This window comes from Poromitra crassiceps (assembly GCF_964638095.1).
Source record: "Poromitra crassiceps genome assembly, chromosome: 3".
Taxonomy (NCBI): domain Eukaryota; kingdom Metazoa; phylum Chordata; class Actinopteri; order Beryciformes; family Melamphaidae; genus Poromitra; species Poromitra crassiceps.
This window is the reverse complement of record NC_139625.1, coordinates 31,365,954-31,393,930: the sequence shown is the minus strand read 5'-3', so window position 1 is coordinate 31,393,930 and position 27,977 is coordinate 31,365,954. Positions and strand designations below refer to the sequence as shown.

Genomic DNA, 27,977 nt, shown 5'->3' with positions numbered 1-27,977 from the left:
TGTGAATGAATTCTGCAAGTGTGTTTTTACCTTTATACTGTAAATCCTCTATTTTTCCCAAATCAACTTTGAACCAATCTTAAGTCTATAGAATACTTTCTCTTGGTTATCTTACCTCAGTTCAAACCTCATAAATAAATAAACTATTTGTCAAAAGTCAAATCAAAAGTCAAATCAAAAGCAACCTTTGAAAACACACAACCAAACCAACCCAGTTGCCAGATTAAAATGTCAGTTTATGTTTCTGCAATCCACATGCTATGGGACATTTAACATTTGTGAACCCTAAAGTACATTGCTTATCAACATTTTTGAAAATGTCTGTTCTTTCTGAAATCTTTGCTGAGTGACTTTCCAGTTAATTTGAAAACATTACGCAAATAAAACAACTTGGTTAAGGTTAGGCAACTAAAACAACTTTTGGTTAAAGTTAGGGTTGGTTAAGTTAGGGTTAAATAATAAAAACATGAAATGTGACTTAGGGTTATGTGAAAGGCAAGTGCTTACGATTACGCCCTCCATCCACCCCGACCACAACGCCTGGATCTTACTGGCCACTGCACTCTTTCAATAGCAGACTCGTGCACGTAGCTTGACCTATCTAGAAATGTTGATGCAACATATTGTTGACATTCAACATCTCCATGGTTTCTGCAAGATTGTAAACTGCTAACATTTTATTCAGGCCACCAGGCTGTGTAAACACTGCACCTATTTCTGCAGAATAAGCAACGGTGATTGTAGCAAAAAACAATTCCCTAGCATGTTTTGTGTTGATACAGGGTTAAATTGGGTCCTTAATTCCATGTGGACTGTGTGCATATCCTGTAAGTGTAGAGCTGACAGGAACAGATGTGGACAGGGTAATAAACATTTTGTGTGAAGGTGGTCTCCGCAATTCCAGTTGAGACCAACCACTTCTAAAATTACATGATCTTTCTTTCATGTGAAGCGATGCAGAGGAGTGTCAGTGCATTGTCACCTCGCCTCACCTCTGCTGTCTATAAATGGTGTCATCATGACACAGGAAACAAGAGCTGTTCTTTATACTACGTGTTGCTGGAGCTTTCACAACTGTGCAAGATGCAATCATGAAACTTTAGGTGTCAGTGTAGTTGACGTCAAAATGAAGGCCAAGTTAGAAAATGGGAGTGATCCGAGCAATATATACACACACATATATACACATACACACACACACACACACACACACACACACACACACACACACACACACACACACACACACACACACACACACACAGTTAGTCACGATTTGGCGGGCGGTGTTGGTCACAATTTTGTGACATCATCAGTGATGTCATAAATCAATTGTTTTCATTCTTCTATACAAAACCTCGGCCTCGGCTAAAAGAAGCCTCTGATCTTCCCTCTGATTTCCTCTTCAGTTTGCTACTGAGTTTCTCTGGCTTGAGCCAATTTCTTGCGCTTGGCGCTTGCCCTCTTCCTTTTGGGCAATGTTGGCACAGTCAAGTAGTGTAGTGTCAACTCTGGCAGTAGTACCAGTCCAGCAGTCCTACTTATACTCCCACCACTTAGATAGCCTCACCTTTATGACAGGTGACATCATCAGTGATACAAATGATGTCACAATGTCAACAGTTTTTTTGCACCAGATTCAGTCCAGACCCCTGAAAAGTGTTTTCTCAAATTTTGGAGGCGATCAGAGCAACGGTGCGTCCGCCTTGCAACTCCGAACATGGCGAACAAACAGACAGCTCTCCAATTATAGCACGACAGCGAAATCATCAATGACATCATCGGTGACATCAGGAAGCAGGGAAGGGATGCTGATGATGTCACAATGGCTCTCTGAGTGTGAAGCCCTAAACACTTAAAATAGGCGGATTTTTTATTTTATTTTTTTGTAACAGTCAGCAAATTTTGGAGGCAATCGGAGCAACGGTGCACCTTCCAACTCCGGACAATGAATCAATGAATTGACTAGTGAGGTCTTAGACCATATTTCAAGCAGAAGGCCATTCGTGCATAATCTAATCCGATCACCCCCTGACGTCAGTCAAGTTCTAGTATGACGTGGTCAGTCAAAGTCTTAGTATGACGTCTGTAATGACCAGTGATGGGCAAGCTACTTGGAAAATGTAGTAAGCTAAGCTATCAGTTACTCTCAATTAAATATAGCTAAACTACATTGAAGCTATCCCCAGAGAAATGTAGCAAGCTAAGCTACGAGCAACATGGCAAAAGCAGCTTGCTACATCAAAGCTACTTTTTTCTCACATTGAATTAACTTCATGTAGAACAACTTTCAACCAAACAAATAGGCAGGTAAAAGAAAATATCATTTTGATTGTTTATTATATAATAAAACACACTGAAACTCTCACTGGCACAATATTCAAAAACAGACAATAAAACCTGAACATCTTCTTCATCACTGCCAGTGGCTCTCTCTGGCTCTGCCATCTTTCAAAGTTTGTTGCTGATGTGACTTCGCCAGCACATGACATATTTTGCCCTACCCTTAACCAATCGTCAGTCTTCATTGCCTAAACCCAACCCAGTCAGAGGCAGAGTAGTGCCGGGTCTTGCTGCAAGAGAGGCAAGGATGCTAAAAAGCAAGGATGAAACAACAACACTGTCTTGTTGTCCGTCATAATGGAACTGGAAGTGCTTTATTGGCTACACAGGCACACTTGACATATGCAATGTCTCCTCCTGTTTAATCCAAACCGCAGCAGAAATCTCCACTGCGTGCTTTGCTCATGGATTTTCTCTGGCGAGTAGCTTGTAGCTTTTGCGGGAAGCTACAAGCTACTTGGGGCTATAAATAGCTTAGCTACTGAAAAAGCTACTTGGTTCAAAAGTAGTGAAGCTACCACCAAGCTACTGAGAAATGTAGTTAAGCTATGTAGCTTCACTACTTGTAGCAAGCTACTGCCCAACACTGGTAATGACGTCAGATATGACGTCAGTTAATTCTCATATATATAGCAAGGGTTCTACGTCACCTCTCTCTCTCTGGCCGATCATAGCAGCAGCTAGCTTCACGGCAGTCCATCTCCCCTGAAGCCGTCCTCCGAAGCGTTGTTTTGCGGCTGTTTTGCACCACATCTGCAGACCGAATCAGCACCCCCAAATCCTCTTTACCCGTGGATAATCCCCGCGGATGGCGCATGACTTCATTGGCCAGTGGTGCTCCTCTTGAGGCAAGAGGAGGGCACCTGAATAGGCTAGGAGATTCCCCCCCCCCCCCGTGGGGGATCAGGAGTCAAGACTCGTTGGTGGCGGACTGGGGAGGTGGGTGGGGCAAAACAACGCTTCGGAGGACGGCTTCAAAGGAGATGGACTGCCGTGAAGCTAGCTGCTGCTATGATCGGCCAGAGAGAGAGAGGTGGCGTAGAACCCTTGCTATATATATGAGGATTAACTGACGTCATATTTGACGTCATAGCAGACGTCATACTAGGACTTTGACTGACCAGTGACCACGTTATGCTAGAACTTGACTGACGTCAGGGGATGATCGGATTATGCATGAGTGGCCTTCTGCTTGAAATATGGTCTGGAGACCTCACTTCAATCATGAGAGGCCAGTTGGTAGGATTTGACAAACTTTATTTAGCAATCGGCATGCATGGCAAATACTTTGGCGCATGACTCCACGGACTGGGGAGGTGGGTGGGGCAAAACAACGCTTCGGAGGACGGCTTCAAGGGAGATGGACTGCCGTGAAGCTGCTGCTATGATCGGCCAGAGAGAGAGAGGTGGCGTAGAACCCTTGCTATATATATGAGGATTAACTGACGTCATATTTGACGTCATAGCAGACGTCATACTAGGACTTTGACTGACCACGTTATGCTAGAACTTGACTGACGTCAGGGGATGATCGGATTATGCATGAGTGGCCTTCTGCTTGAAATATGGTCTGGAGACCTCACTTCAATCATGAGAGGCCAGTTGGTAGGATTTGACAAACTTTATTTAGCAATCGGCATGCATGGCAAATACTTTGGCGCATGACTCCATTGGCCAGTGGCGCTCCTCTTGAGGCAAGAGGAGGGCACCTGCATAGGCTAGGAGATCCCCCAAAAGGAAGATCTGATTACCGGAGGTTAATTGAGATCTGCAGGCGCCGGTAGTTGATGGTACTTTTCTGGCCTTCGACCTTTTAGCGACTTACAGCTATTTGCGGCTGCCGCTCCCAACTCGGTCGGGCCTTCGATCTTGATACATTAATGTTTAACTTGGCGCTTCCCGGCTTGGCCTACTTGGCTGCCTTGGCACCTCGCGATATCGCTTCCCAGCTTGGCCTACCTGGCCGCCTTGGCGCCTCGCGATTGTACTTTTCCGGCCTTCGACCTTTTTAGCGACTTACAGCTATTTGCGGCTGGCGCTCCCAACTCGGTCGGGCACCTCGCGATAGCGCTTCCCAGCTTGGCCTACCTGGCCGCCTTGGCGCCTCGCGATTGTACTTTTCTGGCCTTCAACCTTTTTAGCGACTTACAGCTATTTGCGGCTGGCGCTCCCAACTCGGCCGGGCTTACCTGACTTAAGGCGCTTCTCGGCTTGGCCTTCCTGGCCGCCATGGCGCCCTACCTGACTTAAGGCGCTTCCCGGCTTGGCTTTCCTTGAAGCCGTCCTCCGAAGCGTTGTTTTGCCCCACCCACCTCCCCAGTCCGCCACCAACGAGTCTTGACTCCTGATCCCCCACGGGGGGGGGGGATCTCCTGGCCTATGCAGGTGCCCTCCTGATCGGCCAGAGAGAGAGAGGTGACGTAGAACCCTTGCTATATATATGAGGATTAACTGACGTCATATCTGACGTCATTACGGACGTCATACTAAGACTTTGACTGACCACGTCATACTAGAACTTGACTGACGTCAGGGGGTGATCGGATTAGATTATGCGGCCTTCTGCTTGAAATATGGTCTAGAGACCTCACTTCAATCATGAGAGGCCAGTTGGTAGGATTTAACAAACTTTATTTAGCAATCGGCATGCATGGCAAATACTTTGGCGCATGACTCCATTAGCCGGTGGCGCTGCTCTTGAGGCAAGAGGAGGGCATCTGCATAGGCTAGGAGATCCCCCAAAAGGAAGATCTGGTTACCGGAGGTTAATTGAGATCTGCGGGCACCGGTAGTTGATTGTACTTTTCTGGCCTTCGACCTTTTAGCGACTTACAGCTATTTGCGCTTGCGCGCCGCACGACTTGGCCTTCTGACTGACCCTGACTCTCTCTCTCGACTCTCTCTTTCCCCCAAAAATGATCCGGGAGATTTACTGCGCCTTACTGGGTGCTGTGCTTTTCGGGGAGCCACCACCAACGAGACATTTTGGCACGGAAGCCCGGGACACTGTTCGTTGCCATGCTCGCCGATTAAGGGAGGAGGGTTCTTTGGGCCGCGGTATGGCCGCCTGCTCCGGGCGGGTGTAGCTGGAGAGCTGATGAAGACCAGCGGGAGCGTCCGCTTGAGGTGCAGGATGAACCAGGATCCTCCTCTTGGCTCCTCTTGAGGCAAGAGGAGGGCACCTGCATAGGCTAGGAGACCCCCCCCCCGTGGGGGATCAGGAGTCAAGACTCGTTGGTGGCGGACTGGGGAGGTGGGTGGGGCAAAACAACGCTTCGGAGGACGGCTTCAAGGGAGATGGACTGCCGTGAAGCTAGCTGCTGCTATGATCGGCCAGAGAGAGAGAGGTGGCGTAGAACCCTTGCTATATATATGAGGATTAACTGACGTCATATTTGACGTCATAGCAGACGTCATACTAGGACGTTGACTGACCACGTTATGCTAGAACTTGACTGACGTCAGGGGATGATCGGATTATGCATGAGTGGCCTTCTGCTTGAAATATGGTCTGGAGACCTCACTTCAATCATGAGAGGCCAGTTGGTAGGATTTGACAAACTTTATTTAGCAATCGGCATGCATGGCAAATACTTTGGCGCATGACTCCATTGGCCAGTGGCACTCCTCTTGAGGCAAGAGGAGGGCACCTGCATAGGCTAGGAGATCCCCCAAAAGGAAGATCTGATTACCCAACCCGTTCTCACTGCGAGCGCGTAGCATATTGACGCTTTGTCCCGTCCCTTGTGCGTCGCTTGTTACTAACATGGTACCCTTGAGCGACACATGAAACGACTTTGTCGGATCGGGCAAGATCGAAGGCCCGACCGAGTTGGGAGCGCCAGCCGCAAATAGCTGTAAGTCGCTAAAAGGTCGAAGGCCAGAAAAGTACAATCAACTACCGGTGCCCGCAGATCTCAATTAACCTCCGGTAATCAGATCTTCCTTTTGGGGGATCTCCTAGCCTATGCAGATGCCCTCCTCTTGCCTCAAGAGCAGCGCCACTGGCTAATGGAGTCATGCGCCAAAGTATTTGCCATGCATGCCGATTGCTAAATAAAGCTTGTTAAATCCTACCAACTGGCCTCTCATGATTGAAGTGAGGTCTTAGACCATATTTCAAGCAGAAGGCCATTCGTGCATAATCTAATCCGATCACCCCCTGACGTCAGTCAAGTTCTAGTATGACGTGGTCAGTCAAAGTCTTAGTATGACGTCTGTAATGACGTCAGATATGACGTCAGTTAATTCTCATATATATAGCAAGGGTTCTACGTCACCTCTCTCTCTCTGGCCGATCATAGCAGCAGCTAGCTTCACGGCAGTCCATCTCCCCTGAAGCCGTCCTCCGAAGCGTTGTTTTGCCCCACCCACCCACCTCCCCAGTCCGCCACCAACGAGTCGTGACTCCTGATCCCCCACGGGGGGGGGGGGGGATCTCCTAGCCTATGCAGATGCCCTCCTCTTGCCTCAAGAGCAGCGCCACTGGCTAATGGAGTCATGCGCCAAAGTATTTGCCATGCATGCCGATTGCTAAATAAAGCTTGTTAAATCCTACCAACTGGCCTCTCATGATTGAAATCATTGCAGTTCTTTATCAGTTTTTTATATAATGTTTTTTTTTTTCAAAATACAAAATACATATTTGTAATTAATTACATTTCTCAGACCAGTTTTTGTATTTGTATTTTGATCAAAAAAATTGCAAGTATTTTGTAATTGGTATCAAAATACCTTTTGATATATTTTTGCCCATCTTTACATGTCCATGTTTGTGTGTGTGCTTCTATGCATGAGCTGTGAGTTTATGGGCACGGTGGGCACGGTGACTCAGTGGTAGAGCTGTCGCCTCACAGTCAGAAGGTCCTGAGTTCGATTCTCGCCTGGGACACTGTGGGCGCTGTGGTTGTGTTCCCCCCCATATCTTCAGTGCCTACTGCCCAGGTGGGGTATCTCGTCGTAAGGGCCTTTCTCTCTGTGTGGAGTTTGCATGTTCTCCCCGTGCTCCCCCAGGGGGTTCCTCCATACATAACCCCCCACTAAAAACATGCAGAAGATCAGATCGTCATCGTCATCCGACCAGTGACGACAACATCCGAAGTTGGTCCCCGGGCGCTGTACGAGAAAGCGACCACTGCTCCTGGCCTGCCCCCCGGAGGAAAGGACATGCCTGGATGGGTTAAATGCAGAGGACACTTTTCACCGGCCACCGTCAGCATGAGTGTGTTGTGGCCGCATGCATGTGTTGTGGTGTTCGTGTGACAATAAAAGACGGGGCTTGTCCCGTTACGAGTTTTTTACGAGAGTTTTTTTTTAATGTCCTGTTTCTCAATGGCAGGAAGACACATCTGACTGTGTCTCTCCGACATAAGTGTTGGTGGTTTCTGCTTCCTTCTTGGTATTTACACCAGCAGAAGGAAATTGAGCCATTTACAAGCAAACAAAAGAAAAACTGAAACACTGTCAAAAGTTGTTCTTTTGATTTGACTTTTGATTAGCTGTATAACAAAAATAATTGGAAGTTTCAACATTCCTGTATGTAAAGAAATGGGAAGAATTACACCACTACATAGATAGACATGATACAATGGTTTCAGCAATGCTTTATTGCAAAGGCAAGTGCAGCGCATGTAAGAATTTCACACATCTGCAAATTCAAATGAAAGATGAAAGATCCGGGCATTGTGGTCAGGGTGGATGGAGGGTGTAACCGTAAGCACTTGCTTTTCACACAACCCTAAGTCACATTGTTTTTGTTATTTAACCCTAACTTAACCAAACCTAACTTTAACCAAAAGTTGTTTTAGTTGCCTAACATAACTAAGTTGTTTTATTTGCGTAATGTTTTCAAATTAACTGGAAACCCCACCCACCCCCCACCAATAGCCCTAACGCCCATAGCCAGCAAATGCTTCGAAAAGCTGGTTATATCACAGATCCGCCCCACACTCCCCCCCGCGCGGCCCAGCACGTAACAGGATGTGAGCTGCCAAAACTGCAAGATCTGTACAACCAGCGGTGCCTCAGGAGGTCCCTGAAGATCATCAAAGACACAAACCACCCCCACAACAGTCTGTTCTCCCTGCTACCCTCAGGGAGGAGATACAGGGTCCCAAGAGCACGCACAAATCGCTTGAGGGACAGTTTCTTCTCACAGGCCACGAGACTCCTTAACATATACAAATAGTGTAGTAGCCGTACTGTACCGCACTGTAGATGCTACCATTATGTATGACTAATGTTCAATAGTATGTTTAATTAGGTATACGCTATTTGCACCTAACAGAATGTTATTATGTTTAATTATGTTTAAAGTATGTTCATGCCATTTGCACTATGGGCAGTGAACACGCCACTGTCTGTGGCGTGTCTTACTGCTTTATTGCTTGTTGCCTCTTGTTTTTTATTTATATATCTTTTATTTTTTGCACTATGTTGTAACGGAGCCTACAGCACAAGAATTTCACACATGATACTTGTACTACGGAGTGACAATAAAAATCTTGAATCTTGAATCTTGAATCTTGAATCTTGAATCGTGGCCTCGCCCGACCTGCAGCGCGCCAAGCTGGCCCTGCAGCTCACATTCGCAGCTCGGCCGCTGCGTGGCCTTGCCCACAACTCAGCTGCTGTGTGGCCAATGAGACCAGCATCACTGATGATGTCAGACATCACTGTGTGATTTATGACATCACTTATGATGTCACAGTGGGATTTATGACATCACGGATGATGTCACAGTGGGACAATCCCAGTGGGACAGACACACAGAGCCCGCAGACACACAGAGCCCAAGCTCCCATTTATGGTGGGGATGTCGGCTAATTTGAAATGTTGATATGCAATGTACTTTTGGTTCACAAATGTTAAATGTCATGCATGTGGTTTCAGTGGCATGCACAGACATTTTGGGGGGCAGTTGCTCAAGTGAAAAAAGGGCACCCTCTCATAATTATTATTAAAAAGAAATACAGTGTGGTGTCCCTGGGTGACTACACTTAAAGTGCCCATCTCCTTCCAATTTACATAAAAAAAAAATACTATGGGAGTAAAGACCACAGATTTGCATGAACTTATTGCTAAAGTAGGTGGGCTCAACACACAGAAACATGTAAGACACAATGTAGTAACTAAAAAAATAATAATTATACAATGAGGTCAAGTTTCAAAAAACCGTCTCACTACAATGAAATGGCTACTCTGGGGACTAACATTATCACACATGAATACAATTGGGCTCATTGAATCCACAAGAGTCTCAGCTTTCCCCGAATTATGTAATTCCAACATGTTTTAGGGACCCCAGTATACCGAAATATTGAAATAGAATGCAAAAATAACAAATTTATAGGTTACTGCATGCAAAGAAACTGCATTGTTTTTGCCAAAGACTGCATGGGATTAGTATAAAGTGGGCATGTCTGTAAAGGGGAGACTCATGGGTACCCATATAACCAATTCTCATTCAGATATCTAATTGATCAAGGGGCCCCTTTGAAAATGGCCATGCGAGTTTTTCCCTCGGCAAAATTTAGCCTAACTTTGGAACGTTATTTAGCCCCCGTCCGCTAGAGCAAGGGTCCCCAAACTTTTCAGCCCCCGACCGCGAAATAATAATGCCAGAGGTTCGCGACCCCCACTATCCCCGGAGGTGGTTGAAGCATACAAACGTTGGTGTGCATTTTGTAAACAAAACAAACAATTATGGAATTTCACACATTCTGGAGATCATCTCGCGAACCACCCAGTGGTGTACTGCACTTTGTGAACCACTGCGCTAGAGCATCTGAAACACAGTCATATTGGCCACGGACATGTCTTGCAAAAAGGGCACTTATCCTTCAAAGGGCTAAAGGGCAGGTGCTTGGGCACCGCGTGGGGTCTATCTGTGCACGTCCCTGTGTGGGTTGCAGAAACATAAACCGACATTTAATCTGGCAACTGGTTGGTTTGGTTGCTCTTGTGTGTAGTGTGTGTGTGTGTGTGTGTGTGTGTGTGTGTGTGTGTGTGTGTGCGTGTGTGCGTGTGTGCGTGCGTGCGTGCGTGTGTGTGTGTGTGTGTGTGTGTGAAACTTGACCAGAAATGCCTGGGAAGCACTGCAGTGATGGGTGACATTTTCCGACAGCATTTTTTAAATCCTAAATACGTCATAATTTTGAAGTTTTGAAGATCAATAGATGCTACATTAGGCTACTGCAAAAAGAAAAGCTGTCACATATTTAAATTTCACCTTTTTCCACACTACTTTTTTTTAACCCTATTCTTTCTCTGTTCTTTGGGAGTTGCAGTGCAACTACATCGTCTCCGCTGGCTTTATTGTCACCTCATCCTTTTCAGTTAGCAGGAGGTGATGTCATCACTACTATGTCATGGAAGATTATGACTTTGTCTCTTTGGAAAGTATGGCTTTGGTGTGATTAATGTCTCATTCACACGTACAGTATGACGAAGAAGCATACTTGTAGGTTACAATAAAGAATGAGTATTTGTTCAGTTTATTCTTCATTGTCTCTGTATGTGAACACCTGTAGGAATTTAGACCGTGACGGTACGGGTTGATGGGGAGAAAAGAAGGAGAACATTTAGGAAGGGTAGTTCATGATACTTTCGATGCACAGTTATTTTGTTGTTGGTTCGTTGGGTCCACCTGTTCTCACAACTGAAATAAAGCTGTGCAAAAAAGTTGACTTTATCCAGCAATGTCTGGCCAGATTCAGAACAAGGTTTATCTCACTTGAGATTCCTTACACAGGGAACCTCTGGTATTTTTGGTATCAAAGCCTAGGAAGAGAATTGGAGAAATGTTTTGAATAAATTACAGAGATATTACTTTCTTTAAAAGTTGTAAGTTGGCTGGGGATATAGAGTTACTTGGATCTACAGCATATCTATATTGAATGGGCTATCCTGGGTCAGTGGGTCATGTGAATAATCTAGATTGAAACCTCCACAATATATATCATCCAAACATAAATAGAAACATAAACATCATTCAAACATAACCCACAAATGATGCATTGTGAGATATATCCCACAATGGAAAAACAAAAAAAAAACACGATTTCAGACGGACAAGCCTGTCTTTTATTATCACACGAACACTTCAACACATGCATGCGGCCACAAACACACACTCATGCTGACGGTGGCCGGTGAAATTTGTCCTCTGCATTTGACCCATCCAGGCTTGTCCTTTCCTCCAGGGGGCAGGCCAACTTCGGATGTTGTCGTCACTGGTCGGATGACGATCTTCTACATGTTTTTAGTAGGGGGTTATGTACGGAGGAACCCCCTGGGGAGCACGGGCAGAACATACAAACTCCACACAGAAAGGCCCTTTCGATGAGATAGCCCACCTGGGCAGTAGGCACTGAAGATATGGGGGGATCACAACTCCAGCGCCCACAGCGTCCCAGGCAAGAATCGAACTCAGGACCTTCTAGCTGTGAGGCGACAGTGCTACCGACTGCGCAACTGTACCCCCCGTACCCCCTGTACCGTACCAAAACAATGTGCAAACATACAAACACAGCCTGTCCTATTGCTGAGTCTGCAGAACTGATGCACCATGTAAGAAGGATACTTTAATCTGGAAATAAACCGAGAAAGTTATATGTATGTCAGGCTTGGAGCCGGAAAAACCCAAAAGCAGACAGACAACCAGTTACGTGTCAAGAGTGAACAGAGTTTTTATTGATAGATCAAGGTGGGGCACTCCGTGTGCTCGGTGGAGAGACAGGCAGAGGGGGTCCTAGGCATCTGGAGGCTCCAGGCCAAGCCACGAAGGAGGCCCCTACCGGTGGCGCCCCAAAGGGGCGCCGCCGGCGCCGCCGGAAAAAAATTTGACCTTTTTTGGACGTATTTTTGCCATATTTAGAGGCTGTTTGAAGTTACATCCCCCCACAGATTCAATGGGCATGACCCTCTGCATCCTCTCTCATTCTCTTTGTGAATCTTGTAATCTTTATATCTTTGTCACTTGTCATCTTTATATCTTTATCTTTGTCACTTGTAATCTTCATAATCATATCTTTATCACTTGTAATCTTCATAATCATATCTTTGTCACTTGTCATCTTTATACAGTAAACCAAATATAGATCACTCATTCAACTCAACATCAATCTACAAATAAACATCAATGTGTAAATAATAAGTAAACAATAAGGCACTCCCACAATACAAAGAAACATCAATAACTCAAATGAAGGCACTATCAGTGGACAGCGAACGGGCACTGCAATTTAGCATGAACAAGGAGCCACATGGCGGACGAATCCACCGCATGTAGAACACAGTATAAACGTCATTCCACACAGACAACAACAAATAATAACACTCACTTGTTCCTTGGACTAGAGATGTCAACGGTTAACCGTTAATCGATTAACCGTCGCTAACGTCGTTGTTCGGTTATTGCTGTCGGTCTATCAGTTAATATTTAAAAAAAAAAAAAAAAAAAAAAAAAAAATCTGCGAGGCCCTCTAGTGGACGGGGCTCCAGGCGGCTGCCTGTTCGGCCTGGTTCAAGGACCGCCTCTGGAGACAGGCAAGCAGGCAGAGGATCCTGGAACACAGAGGACAGATGGATCAGGCATACAGGCAATCAGGTGGGCAAAAGGTTAGATCGCCAAAGTACAAAATAATGTTCAGAACTCGTAGCGATGCTCCACTGGCTGGGTACAAACCGTGAATGGCAATGTTCCAGCATGGACTGACAGGCTGAGGCAGTATTTGTAGGGCCGTGCTGATTGGTACTGATTGCACCCTGATGCGTGCCAGGTGTGTGGAGCCTCCCACTGGTGGCGTCATAGGCCGAGTCACAGGTGGAGTTGTGACAATGTATTTCTAAACGCAAGCTATTTCTCACCAACACAACACTGAAAACTACTTCCTCTACCGGTTTTCAAAACACACAACTTTTTTAAATTATTGTTGATACAAAGACTCTACTTTTCACACCATTCAGCACAGGGGTGTAGTGGTAAATACAGAGGTGGGTAAGCTATCCAAGGTGAGTAGTTTACCCACCTTGTTTTCCCTCATTGATTTATATGGGTGATCTGAAAATAGGTGGGTAAACTATCTGCCTCATTTCAAAAGGTGGGTAAACTGCGTTTACTCGCGTTTACCCTCCACTACGCCCCTGATTCAGCAACACATGTCAGCATTATTTGTAAATCTTCCTCATTTGCTGACACCAAAATAATATCATCAGCATAAAGAAGGATGTCTATATTTTACATGTGGTTAAGCGCTGTGAGAATATAGGAGTATAAAAAAGGCAAGGAAGAAGTTGAGACAACTTTGGGCGTTTTCGCGTAAGAACTTTGCTGAAGCAAGGATGAAGACCATGAAACCTGTCATCTGCATCACTCTTCTGCTGCTTGGTGCATGTAAGAAATTAACATTATTTATCCTAAGTCATTGATAATATGAGTGCATCTTATGATATTTTTTGTTTGCATTCTGTTTTGTTTCAAGTTGTTGTTGAGTCATGGCACTCTCTTGAGAACCGACCAGAAGACAACGAGGATTTTCCATCCATGAGGAAAGATGACACGGAGAGAGCCGACCACCTAGAGGAGGTGAGAACCTGTGACACACAAAGCACTTTTCAAGAGGTCAGTCTTGAACACCTGCATGTTGCAAACTCAACATTCAGCCTGTTGACTGACTCATCACCATATGCTCAACCTATAACACATGAACTGACATCTTCATGGAAACATATCTGAAATGTTTTTTTTTTTTTTTCCCTCTTTACAACTATCACAGTATGAAGCGCTCCCCGGTGTCTGTGAAGGCTGCGAACGTATTATCAAAGCTGTTCGTGAGAAGCTTCATGGTGCAACTTCAAAGGTAATGAATATAAAATGACATCATACTGGTCCATATATCACAGTAGCCTACTGTGAAATTAATTCAATTTAATTGTGAACTGGAGGGGGTCCAAGTGTGGGGTGACAAGTGGTAGAATGATGTTCAGCAGGAGTTTCTCTAGGCACTTCATTACTAGGGATGTTAGGGCAACGGGGCGGTAGTGGTTGAATTCTGTGGGTCGGGGTTTTTTGGGTACCGGGATTATGGTAGCGGTTTTCCATAGGGCGGGAATTGTGGCAGTCCAGGATTCACAGAAAAGTGAGTGCAATACTGGTGAGAGCTCCAGAGCACAGGTCTTTAGCACCCTGGCTGGGATGCCATCAGGCCCCGGAGCCTCTGTAGGCTACTTGTCAGATGCTACCTGAGACCAATATCCCCCTGTAGTTAATGAATCGACTTCTCTTTTCATGCAATTCTGGCAGTTTTAAAACAAAATGTGTCAGATTTAAAACCTAGAAAGAAAAATGTGTCAAAATTGTACATGTTTTGATTTGCAGGCTACAATCTCAAGGGCGTTGGACACTGCCTGCGATAGTTACTACTTCCTGAAGGACATCTGCAAGAAAATCATCAGTAAATACAAAGATAGCATAATTGATGCTTTGTCCAATAAAATGACTGCAAGGGCTGCGTGTGTCAAGTTTGGACTCTGCAAATAACATCCACCTGCTGGCCTTTGTATTGCTGATGGTTTTGTTCTGCACTGATTGGACTGAAGTCTAGCATTGCTGTTTCAACTTTCATTTGAATTTGGAGATGTGTGAAATTGTCACATGCATACTGCACTGCACTTGCCTTTGCAATAAAGCCTTACTGAAGCTATTCTATCATAGTGGTGTAATTATTCACATTTCTTTACATGCCGTAGACACTAGGATTTTTTTCTCTTGCTATACCAACCCACACACAGCTGATAAAGTTGAGACAATTGAAACATTGTATTGTATTGTATATATTTTGATCTACCCATAGATCCTCATACAGATGAAACATGGGGAAACATGAGGAATAATACAAAGGTTTCCACTTTTTAATTATTCAACCAACACATTAATTATATATAAAAAATAAAAAATAACTACCGGAGCAAGCCCCATTTGTTTGACCAGGTTTTTAACATTAACTGGAATTTAAAGTTGGCTTAATAAGTGCTTCAATCATGTTGACCAGTCCATATCCGCCGGGGATGTGCAAGCCACATCATGCAGACTTCCAGGGATGTGTGCTCCAAAACAGCTTAAATTTGGGAAAATGAAATTCTCAGTCCCTTCCTGTAAGCTAATGCTTAAGGCCAATGTGCAGTTCCAGATTGATTGGCCAACCCGGAGATAAACAGAGACAGCCACACAGACACACACACTGTGGCAAACTCGAGGACGGGGCGCAAGTTCACAATAAAATTTAATAAAGGTTTCAGAGGAAAGGGGAAGAGGTCATGGCTGTAGTGAGGGTGTGAGAGATACCAAGGTCATTTTAGCTCTTCTTTGGGGGTTTGGTTAGAAAATTGTATCCATTTTAAAGTAAAATGCTTCAATCTGGTGCACTTTGAGAGCAAAATTAAGAGGCTAGATCTATAAAGAACTACAGCCATCATATTAGATTAATATCCTCTTTACTGTGCTGTTGCTTTACAACGATACAAAAAATAAATGTCTCCCCACATAAATAATATACATTCTGCATACAGGTCACATAGAATACTGCTGGATTAAATACAATGGCCCATCCACACAAACATCACTTATAGGGGAGTTACTTACCCATTCACTTCAATAGAACTGTCCCCAAAGTCTAGTCCCAATCTAGCCCCAATGCAACATTTTAACGTTGTGGTGAGTTATGTCTCTTCCTTCTAGTACACAGTGAGGAAGCAAATTGTTGCATTTCTGATGAACTATGTCATATATCATGTTATTTATGAGGGCTTTAAAACATCAGTGACAGATGAATAGATCTGGGGGCTATTTTTCTAAAAAAAAAAAAAAAAAAAAAAAACGAGGTCATGACCTCGGCGATCTCAATGGTAGTAACGGCCATGGAAGGGGTCAAAGGTTAACTGAAGATTCCTCCCGTCTGGGGTCTCTGGCTTTTAGCCTTTCCTCAATAAGGGTGCTCTCACTGTCCTGTGGGCAGAGCAGAGAGAGAACACTGAGCCTTTCTGATCACCTTGGTGAGACCCAGCAATTTCCCCAGTGATGGAGACTCATTTGAAACAATGATCTTCTTAGCAGACTCTTGGTGGAAGTCAGAGAGGTGTTGTCTGCTCGCTCATCTGCTCCAAACTGACTCACCATACTGCTTGGAAACTGATGATGTATGTATCTACCAGACTCCCTCTGCTGCACCCCTGATTACCCGATGGGCTGCAGCTGTGACCAGTGCCACCGAGAAAAATAAGATGTAATTTGTATCAAGATACTTTCAGACCTTGTATTTTGTGTATTTTAAATACATAAAATACTTTTTTCTTTCATTTTATGTCATTTTATTCTCAAATTGACACATTCTTACCATTGACACACACAGGTTTAAACTGTGGAGAAAAATGTTTTGACATGTCACTTCTACTCTACCTCTGATTGGCTAACCCTCAGAACAAACTCTACCACAAATCAGAGGCAGAGTACGATGGGTCTTGAGTCAGACTTCACATCACTTCTACGTCTAGTATGAAGCCTTGTATTGGTGGAAATTCCCCCAGAGATAAATTACTAATATAAATTGATGATTAGATATTGCATGCACTGGCCTCTCTGCAAATGAAACGGTTTACTGCATATTCAAACCAGTGTATCATATTAGAAAGACACAACTAATTATCTTCTTAATTAAAATTGGAAAAGTGGGTGGCAGTGTGTGTGGCGGCAGTGTGGGTCATGATTGTGATGTCATCAGTGATGTCACTCGATCAATTGTGATGTCATCAGTGATGTCACTCGAGCAACTGTTTGCCCAACTGTGATGTCACTCAAGCAGTTGTGATGTCATCAGTGATGTCACTCGAGCAACTCTGATGTAGTATGAGCCGATGGCGCACATTTGCACGATGGCACCAAGGTGGGTGGGCGGTGTCTGTCTGTCTGTCAGTCATGATTTTGGGAGCCCGTGGAGCCGGCCATAACTGCAGCCATGGCACATCATCTCCAGGGATACTGTTATGATGTCAGATATCTAGGGAATTGATGAATTGACTAATTGTTGCAGCTCTTTATCAGTTTTTATCAAATGTATTTTTATGTATTTTCAAAATACAAAATACGTATTTGTATCTCAAATACATTTTTCAGACCAGTATTTTGTATTTGTATTGTGATACATTTTTTGAGCAAGTATTTGTAATTTGTATCAAAATACTATTATTACTAGTATTTTCGCCCATCTCTGCCAGTGCTCTATATTTTTAAGCGGTGCAACCGCTTCTGTGGGTGACTGTGAGGAGCCTGAGATGTAAAAAGTTCACCTGGAAGGGGATAGGGTAGGGTTAGGGTTAGAGAAGTGATGTCACAGGGAAGTGACGTCACTCTGAGTTGGACAGTTGTGTGTGTGTGTGTGTGTGTGTATGTGTTTGTGTTTGTTTGTGTGTGTGTGTGTGTGTGTGTGTGTGTGTGTGTGTGTGTGTGTGTGTGTGTGTGTGTGTGTGTGTGTGTGTGTCTGTGTGTGTGTGTGTGTGTGTGTGTGTGTGTGTGTGTGTTGAATGCATTTGCATCGATCAGTCGTTGCGCCGTCGCCTACAGCTGGTTGAGAACACGACTGCTCGACTCCTCACTGGCACCAAGAAGCGCGAACACATCATACCAATCCTGGCCTCAATTTACTGGCTCCCCGTCCGTTTCCGCATTGATGTTAAATTACTGCTGACTATTTTTAAAGCACTAAACGGGCTGACTCCACCGTACCTCACCGAGGTCCTGCTGCGCCACCATACCCCATCCAGAGCCTTGAGGTCAGCTGACCAGCTGCTGCTGGATGTCCCTAGGACCAGGCTTAAGACTAGAGGGGACAGAGCCTTCGCTATAGCAGCTCCTAGGCTCTGTAATAGCCTCTCCCTCCACATTAGATCAGCCCATAGCCTAGAGCAGGGGTCTCAAACTCACGGCCCGCCCTGTGTGGCCCGCGATGGAATTGCAAAAAAAAAAAAAAAAAAAAAAAAAAAATTACAATGCACCTGAACGCAACATGCAAGATACCCGCTGAATAAGTTTCCAAATGTTCATGTCATTCTGGCCAATACTCCACTTCTGTTATATGTTATATCGTCTGTCCAGAAAAAAAAGTAACTTAAGCAACATCAGCCTTTCAGCCAACACAGTGGCAGAGCGGATTACTGAGCTGTCAAGTGACATTTATGATCAGTTCTAATTCTAGCTGGAGTTCCAAGGGACAGTTGAAAATTAACACTGCCTAATTTAGTAATGTGCATTGTCCCTAAAAAAGAAAACAAAGTCCCTCAAATAAACAAATAAATTGTTAATGTAAAAAATAGATTGTCCCTCAAATAAATGAATAAATTGTTAATGTTGAGAATTCGAACGGTTGCATTTTTCTCTTTTTTTTTAAATACATGAAGTGGCCCCCTTGTGACAAGACTGGACACTCAGCGGCCCCCAGGTCATTTGAGTTTGAGACCCCTGGCCTAGAGGCTTCTAAATCCCTGCTCAAAATGCACCTTTTCTCCCTGGCCTTCGTTGAGTTGAGCCTGCCTCCTGGCAACCTACATTGTTGTTATTCTTGGTTTATTTTATTACTTGTATCTGATACACTTTGTACTTTAGTCGTTGTAAATGTGCTCTATAAATAAAGTTGACTTGACTTGACAATTGCACAACTGTGATGTCACCCGAGATTTGGGTCTGGATCGAGGCAACAAGGAAGAGGGTGTGTGTGTGAAGGTGTGAAGTGATGTCACTCAACTGGAAATGATGTCACACAATTGCTCGACTGTGATGTCATCAGGTAGTTGTGCTGTAGACACTTAAGATGTAACCACCTAAGAAGTCACCTAAGAGGTCACCTGTGTGTGTGTGTGTGTGTGTGTGTGTGTGTGTGTGTGTGTGTGTGTGTGTGTGTGTGTGTGTGTGTGTGTGTGTGTGTGTGTGTGTGTGTGTGTGTGTGTGTGTGTGTGTGTGTGTGTGTGTTGAATGCATTTGCAATTGTCAACTGTGATGTCACCCGAGATTTGGGTCTGGATTTGGATCTGGGTCGAGGCAACAAGGAAGAGGACGACTGTGATGTCATCAGGCAGTTGTGATGTCATCAGTGATGTCACTCGAGCAATTTTCTTCTTATAGTTAAAATTGGGTAAACGGTGTCTGTATGCTTACTTCAGCACCTGGGTGTTATTTTCCCCCCCACGATGGCAACGGCATGTCTTTTCCCCCCTAGGATGGCAAAGGTATAAATGCTCAGACAGAAACAGCTTAAATGTGGGAAAATTAAAAATTCTGCTTCGTCAGCTAATACTCAATACCCATGTGCAGTTGCAGGGCAGCTGGAGAGTAGCCTGGGTAAACCCAGCCTCCACGTCACCGCCATTTAGTCACATACATTACAGGCACCTAGTCTGTGACGTCACGTTGAAGGATGGGTTCACCCAGGCTAGCTGGAGAGGGGGATTGAGTAGTCTCTCAAGCCAGACTGTCTCTTCTACATTCTGCGAATGTGTCATATACAGCCTGTACTTCACGCCCACAGAGCCTGGTCAAAGGAAGTTGGCGGGAATAAACCCTACTTCAGACCGGAGGAAGTTCAAACCGATGCAGTTGATTGGAGAAATACAAGCAGATGGATGGAACATTCACTCGTATTTCCCCAATCACCTGCATTTAGGCGGGACATGTGGGACATCCCCCTATCATCACTCATTATTTCCCCCAAGTTTCCCTTTCTGCTTTGGCCAAGTTTTCCTAGCTTGAAGTACAGATGTGTAGGCGGAAGCATTTTGAAAATTGCGAGAGCCAACTCATCTTTTTTAAGATACTAGAGAGTGAGTAAAAGAGAGTGAGTGAAACAAGAGTCTTCCTGTCTTTTGCATAAGCTCAATTAATGCACAATACAAGTAGCCTACAATTACAAGTCAATAGCAAAAACAATCCCCCAGCATGCTTTGTGTTGATATGGGGTTGAATCAGGTCCTTCTTATATGTACTGTATGTGCATAGCGTATTATTATCTTTATTTGCATAGCACCTTTCATACACAAAATGCAGCTCAAAGTGATTTATATCAATAGAAGTCAGATAAGAAAATAAAAAAATATACAATTCATGTAAAAGAACAAGCAAAATGCATCACATTAAAATAATCAAATCAATAAAATAGAAAGATAAAAAGTAAAATTAAATTAAAGTAAATATAACTGACAGGAACAGATGTGGCCAGGGTAATAACTTTAAACATTTCATGTGAATAGTAGTAGAATAATAGTCTCCAGTTGAGACCACCCACTTGTGGTTAGAGGTTGATCTCATGTGAAATGATGCAGAGTGAGTGTCAATGTAACACCTCGCCTCACCTCTGCTGTGTATAAAAGTACTCACGAGAATCCCAGACCCTCTCAGAGTTCTCCTCAGAGTTCTCTGTTGGTTAGAAGCCTTGAATATGCCTGTGATGCTCCTTGCCTGCTTCCTGGTGACATTTTCAGGTATGCTCTTGTGTTGTTTGAATTTGATACACTGTTTTCACTTGAAACATATGAACATATCACATGTTTCATTGCAAAACCCATTTCATCAATTTGACTGGATCCTCCCTCTGCATGTTGTAAGGTGCTGCGTGCTCTGTGCTTCACTCCTGCATATTAGTATGTGAATGGCAAGTAACAATTGCCCCCTTTTCCCCGTTCTCAGTCTGGACAGTCCATGGGAGATGCCTCGACTATGACATCGATCTTGATCTTGACCAAATGGAAGAGGAAATCTCAGTGGATGCAAACAAGGTAGAAATGGCTGCTGAAATACTAGGGGAAGAGCAGTAAAGATAATGGTTCACCCATAGCTTATGGAAGCCTATATAACTTGCCATAAATACAATCCTTTTTATTCATTCTTTTTGTAGCGAAGACTGGGGACGGTTGCAACATCTGATGTATTCCATTCAAATAAATATTGCAAACGATATGTCTATGTAATCATCTTTAAATAGTATGGGTAATTAGCAGACAGAAGTAAGTTTAGTGGGCTATATAAACATTTGGTTGGTCTGGTCCAAATAGTCTCTGAGTAACTGAGAAATGCAGTGTTGCAACTGTCCCCAGTCTCTCCTAATGTTGAAATCACTGTATTCTGATTGAAAGCTGCCACTTGATTTGGTGATCTGCCTCCAAACACTCTGCTGCTGTTTAATATTCTTCCATCACATAAACATATTTTGCAAAAATGCCCTCAATACTAATACTACTAGTAATAATACTAATACTACTACTACTATTAGTACTACTAACATCTTAAAAAAAAAAAAAAAAAAAAAAAAAAACTAACGCTACATGTTACTTATTCCTTCTCAAACTACTGTACTTCCTACATGGTGCTAGTCTATCAAAATATCTTAGCTGTCATTGATTGTGTTGCATAGTGGTTTTCTGTACTGTACAAATTGTGATATTGTAAGTCGCTTTGGACAAAAGCGTCTGCTAAATGATGTAATGTAATGTACTATAGGGACTACTATTACTAGGCCCTACTACTAGGACTACTACTACTACTACTAATAGTAATAATAATAGTAATAATAATCATAATAATATATTTCCGCAGCTCCCAGGTTTATGCTGGGTGTGCAAGTGGGCTTTGAAGAAGGTGAGGAAATCTGCAGGCGCCACTGCCGAGGTAAAATCCATCATGACGCTTTAGTCATCATGGCATTGTAATCAGGATGATGGTCTAACTCAACGATCCTTTGGTCAGGCACTGCTGTTGATCTTACAAATTAATTTCTGTTACAGATGATTGCAAACAACGTGTTGTCCGTCTGTAAACAAATGGGCTTCCTGAAAAACCTATGCTACAAATTTGTGAAGAGTAACCTTGGAATAATAGTCGAGGAGCTTTCTACCACTGATGATGTCCGCACCATCTGCGTCAACCTCCAGGCCTGCAAGTGAGTCACTCACAGGCCCCAAACTTGGATGTTGTCATTACAATATTCAGTTGCCGTGTTGCCCGGTGTCTAACCTTGGCTCTGATGGTTTGAATAATACTGATTGCTTTGCTATTTGTGTATTTTGCAGTTAAGAAACATGAGGAATATCCTTGATTTCAAAGAATAACTCCTACGCATCATTTCCTTAGCCTCTCCCAGATGCAACAACTCTAATCTTGAACTGATGAAATGTTAACAGTAGAAACATCCTTTCCTTCAGCACATTTTCCCCAATTCCTAAAAAAAATCTGATGTGCCCGCTGTAGGCCAAAGGAGTTTCTGGATGAAGCCACCAGGCAGGATTCAATAGACTGAATGCAATGGAAAGCCTAGCCCTTTTCAGAACGCTGATATTCAGATCATCTGACCTGAATCCAGCGTCCTTTCTCAGACAAGCAGTATGGGTTCACAAATCTCTCTTAAGCCACAAAGAGGTCGTCCAAGATGGACTTTACAAGTGTCGCATCGAAATTTCAATTAATTTTTAATTACTGTATTTTTCATTAACGTGTCGACCGGGTCGATCCTTTCTAAAACAACACTTCAAGATGGCGCCGGACTGTTGGCTTGAACTGTGGTTTAGAAAGAATCAACCCCGGTCGACAGGTTTTTAAAAAATAATAAAAAATGTTTATCAGCCTCGCTGACTTTCAATACCCGAGCGCGCAAGACTGCCCGGTAACTGTGCGTGAGTTTGAAATTTCGGTGCAGCACTTAATTGTAAAGTCCATCTTGGATTCAGGTCGGATGATCTGAATATACCAGCATTCTGAAAAGGGCTATAGACGGTTTTCACGGAATTGGGTTGCTATGGGAATAGTTTGAACCCTAGCTTATTTCCTGTCAGCTATTGCATTAGCAAACATTGCAGCAGGAAGTAAGCTAGGGGCAATTTTGAATGTTTATGTTGTCAAATTAAAAGCGTCTATATACCCTGACTTCTACAACTATTAAACTGCAACTTTGTATGCTCTGCTGAATTGCTTGATGTCATTTTCTGTATCCGCACAGAATCAACATAAATAAATTTGCTTTGGAATTATGTGTTGTGTTATTGTGAAAATTATTTGTCAGGCTAGATCAGTTTGGATTTCATGTTGTCAGGTGTGTGTGAGTGTGTGTGTGTGTGTGTGTGTGTGTGTGTGTGTGTGTGTGTGTGTGTGTGTGTGTGTGTGTGTGTGTGTGTGTGTGTGTGTGTGTGTGTGTGTGTGTGTGTTGAATGCATTTGCAATTGTCAACTGTGATGTCACCCGAGATTTGGATCTGGATTTGGACCTGGGTCGAGGCAATAAGGAATTAAATTTGGTTAAGCGCTGTCTGTATGCTTACTTCAGCACCTGGGTGTGATTTTTTCCCCTCACGATGGCACCGGCATACCCATGTGCAGTTGCAGGGCAGCTGGAGAGTAGCCTGCGTAAACCCAGCCTCCACATGACCGCCATTTAGTCACATAGGCCTACATTACAGGCACATAGTCTGTGACGTCACGTTGAAGGATGGGTTCACCCAGGCTAGCTGGAGAGGGGGATTGAGTAGTCTCTCAAGCCAGACTGTCTCTTCTACATTCTGCGAATGTGTCATATACAGCCTGTACTTCACGCCACAGAGCCTGCATGGTAAAAGGAAGTTGGCGGGAATAAACCCTACTTCAGACCAGAGGAAGTTCGAACCGATGCAGTTGATTGGAGAAATACAAGCAGATGGGACATCCACTCCTATTTCCCCAATCACCTGCATTTAGGCGGGACATGTGGGACATCCCCCTATCATCACTCATTATTTCCCCTGAGTTTCCCTTTCTGCTTTGGCCAAGTTTTCCCAGCTTGAAGTACAGATGTGTAGGCGGAAGCATTTTGAAAATTGCGAGAGCCAACTCATCTTTTTTAAGAGACTATAGAGTGAGTAAAAGAGAGTGAGTGAAACAAGTCTTCCTGTCTTTTGCATAAGCTCAATTTATGCACAATACAAGTACAATAGCAAAAACAATCCCCCAGACCTGTATTGTATGTGCATATCATATCATCATCTTTATTTGCATAGTATCTTTCATACACAACATGCAGCTCAAATTGATTTATATCAATAGAAGTCAGATAAGAGACAGATAAAAAATATACAATTCATGTAAAAGAACAAGCAAAATGCATCACATTAAAATAATCAATAAAATAAAATAGAAAGATAAAAAGTAAAGTAAAATTAAAGTAAATATAACTGACAGGAACAGATGTGGGCCGGGTAATACCTTTAAACATTTCATGTGAATAGTAGTAGAATAATAGTCTCCAGTTGAGACCACCCACTTGTGGTTAGAGGTTGATCTCATGTGAAATGATGCAGAGTGAGTGTCAATGTAACACCTCGCCTCACCTCTGCTGTGTATAAAAGTTCTCACGAGAATCCCAGACCCTCTCAGAGTTCTCCTCAGAGTTCTCTGTTGGTTAGAAGCCATGAATATGCCTGTGATGCTCCTTGCCTGCTTCCTGGTGACATTTTCAGGTACGCTCTTGTGTTGTTTGAATTTGATACACTGTTTTCACTTGAAACATATGAACATATCACATGTTTCATTGCAAAACCCATTTCATCAATTTGACTGGATCCTCCCTCTGCATGTCGTAAGGTGCTGCATGCTCTGTGCTTCACTCCTGCATATTAGTATGTGAATGGCAAGTAACAATTGCCCCCTTTTCCCCCGTTCTCAGTCTGGACAGTCCATGGGAGATGCCTCGACTCTGACATCGATCTTGATCTTGACCAAATGGAAGAGGAAATCTCAGTGGATGCAAACAAGGTAAAAATGGCTGCTGAAATACTAGGGGAAGAGCAGTAAAGATAAGGGTTCACCCATAGCTTATGGAAGCCTATATAACTTGCCATGAATACAATCCTTTTTATTCGTTCTTTTTGTAGCGAAGACTGGGGACGGTTGCAACATCTGATGTATTCCATTCAAATAAATATTGCGGTAACCCTTTATTTTACAGGTACCCTAGTTACATAATAACTATTTGTAATTACACATGAACACCAAATGTAATTGCATAGTAATTACCAATAGTTATATGGGGCGGCTGTAGCTCAGGAGGTAGAGGGGGTCGTCCACTAATCGCTTTGGATAAAAGGAGTCGGTGGTTCGATTGCCGGCTCCTCCAGTCTGCATGTCGAAGTGTCCTTTGGCAAGATATTGAACTCCAAATAGACTACTTGCACAACTCCATTACCTCCTGAAATCAGTAGGGCATCTTGGTTTCCTGTCCTACACTATTGGATGAACTGATTAATGTCAGGTGTGCCTGATCACTGTTGTGACTGCAGCAGTCAGGCACACCTGACATTAATCAGTTTATCCAATAATGTAGGACAGGAAACCACCATGCCCTACTCATTTCAGGAAGTAGTGGAGTTGTGCAAGTACCTACCGGTAGTCTATTGCTCCCGTTGGTGTGCCAGCACCCTGCGTGGTAGCCTGCCGCCATCGGTGTGTGAATGGGTGAATGTACCTACTGACTGTAAAGCGCTTTGGATAAAAGCGCTATATAAATGCAGGCCATTTACCATTTACGGTAGTTATAAATGACGTTATATATGTATGTCATATGTAGTTACATTGTAACGAACCTGTAAAATGGAGTGAGTCTGTTCAACTGTAGTTCATATGTAGTTATATTGTAACAGACCTGTAAAATGGAGTGTGTCTATTCAACTGTAGTTCATAGTTACATGGTACCGGACCTGTAAAATGGAGTGAGTCTGTTCAACTGTAGTTCATATGTAGTTATATTGTAACGGACCTGTAAAATGGAGTGTGTCTATTCAACTGTAGTTCATATGTACTTACATGGTACCCGGACCTGTAAAGTGGAGTGAGCCTATTCAAGTGTAGTTCATGCAGTTACATGTTACCGGACCTGTAGAGTTGAGTGAGTCTATTCAGCTGTAGTTCATATGTAGTTACATGGTACCGGACCTGTAAAGTGGAGTGAGTCTATTCAACTGTAGTTCATATGTAGTTATATGGTACCGGACCTGTAAAGTGGAGTGAGTCTATTCAACTGTAGTTAATATGTAGTTTCATGGTACCGGAGCTGTAAAGTGGAGTGAGCCTATTCAAGTGTAGTTAATAGTTACATGGTACTGGACCTGTAAAGTAGAGTGAGCCTATTCAAGTGTAGTTCATGTAGTTACATGTTACTGGACCTGTAAAGTGGAGTCAGTCTATTCAACTGTAGTTCATATGTAGTTACATGGTACCGGAGGGTACTACTACTACTACTACTACTAATAATAATAATAATAATAATAATAATAATAATAATAATAATAATAATAATAATATATTTCCGCAGCTCCCAGGTTTATGCTGGGTGTGCGAGTGGGCTTTGAAGAAGGTGAAGAAATCCGCCGGCACCAATGCCACTGCCGAGGTAAAATCCATAATGATGCTGTAGTCATCATGGCATTGTAATCAGGATGATGGTCTAACTCAATGCTCCTTTGGTCAGGCACTGCTGTTGATCTTACAAATTAATTTCTGTTACAGATGATTACAAAGAAGGTGTCGTCCGTCTGTCAACAAATGGGCTTCCTGAAAAAGCTATGCTACAAATTTGTGAAGAATAACTTTGGAGAATTAATCGAGGAGCTTTCTACCACTGATGATGTCCGCACCATCTGCGTCAACCTCCAGGCCTGCGAGTGAGTCACTCACAAGCCCCCAAACTTGGATGTTGTCATTACAATATTCAGTTGCCCTGTTGCCCGGTGTCTAACCTCGGCTCCGATGGTTTGATTAATACTGATTGCTTTGCTATTTGTGTATTTTGCAGTTAAGAAACATGAGGAATATCCTTGATTTCAGAGAATAACTCCTACGCATCATTTCCTTAGCCTCTCCCAGATGCAACAACTCTAATCTTGAACTGATGAAATCTTAACAGTAGAAACATCCTTTCCTACAGCACATTTTCCCTAATTCTTAAAAAAAATCTGATGTGCCCGCTGTAGGCCAAAGGAGTTTCTGGATGAAGCCACCAGGCAGGATTCAAGAGCCTGAATGCAATGGAAAGCCTAGCCCTTTTCAGAACGCTGATATTCAGATCATCCGACCTGAATCCAGCGTCCTTTCTCACACAAGCAGTATGGGTTCACAAATCTCTCTCAAGCCACAAAGAGGTCGTCCAAGATGGACTTTACAAGTGTCGCATCGAAATTTCAATTCATTTTTAATTAGGCCTACTGTATTTTTCATTAACGTGTCGACCGGGGTCGATCCTTTCTAAAACAACACTTCAAGATGGCGCCGGACTGTTGGCTTGAACTGTGGTTTAGAAAGAATCAACCCCGGTCGACACGTTTTTAAAAAATAATAAAAAATGTTTATCAGCCTCACTGACTTTCAATACCCGAGCGCGCAAGACTGCCCGGTAACTGTGCGTGAGTTTGAAATTTCGGTGCAACACTAATTGTAAAGTCCATCTTGGATTCAGGTCGGATGATCTGAATATACCAGCGTTCTGACTTCTACAACTATTAAACTGCAACTTTTTATGCTCTGCTGAATTGCTTGATTTCATTTTCTGTATCCGCACAGAATCAACATAAATAAATTTGCTT

General features: G+C 43.5%; 2 protein-coding genes and 1 long non-coding RNA gene across 3 annotated transcripts; all 3 read left to right on the top strand.

The window, feature by feature from the left end:
* The first annotated feature begins 13,644 nt into the window (after positions 1 to 13,644).
* LOC310773669 lies at positions 13,645 to 15,049 on the top strand. Its single transcript, XR_014552551.1, has 4 exons — positions 13,645 to 13,738; positions 13,827 to 13,930; positions 14,121 to 14,204; positions 14,723 to 15,049. It is a non-coding gene; the product is annotated as an uncharacterized lncRNA (long non-coding RNA).
* Positions 15,050 to 20,810: 5,761 nt separating this feature from the next.
* On the top strand, positions 20,811 to 23,294 carry LOC310772930 (antimicrobial peptide NK-lysin-like). Its single transcript, XM_083632877.1, has 4 exons — positions 20,811 to 20,865; positions 21,071 to 21,159; positions 21,977 to 22,048; positions 22,165 to 23,294. Exons 1-4 carry the CDS (start codon positions 20,823 to 20,825, stop codon positions 22,321 to 22,323), a joined length of 363 nt encoding a protein of 120 aa, XP_083489003.1. The 5' UTR covers positions 20,811 to 20,822; the 3' UTR covers positions 22,324 to 23,294.
* Positions 23,295 to 24,789: 1,495 nt separating this feature from the next.
* LOC310772792 (uncharacterized protein) lies at positions 24,790 to 27,977 on the top strand. The gene is made up of 5 exons (XM_083632714.1): positions 24,790 to 24,860; positions 25,067 to 25,155; positions 26,711 to 26,788; positions 26,905 to 27,059; positions 27,369 to 27,977. The coding sequence occupies exons 1-5, from the start codon at positions 24,812 to 24,814 to the stop codon at positions 27,415 to 27,417; spliced, it is 420 nt and encodes a 139-aa protein (XP_083488840.1). The 5' UTR covers positions 24,790 to 24,811; the 3' UTR covers positions 27,418 to 27,977.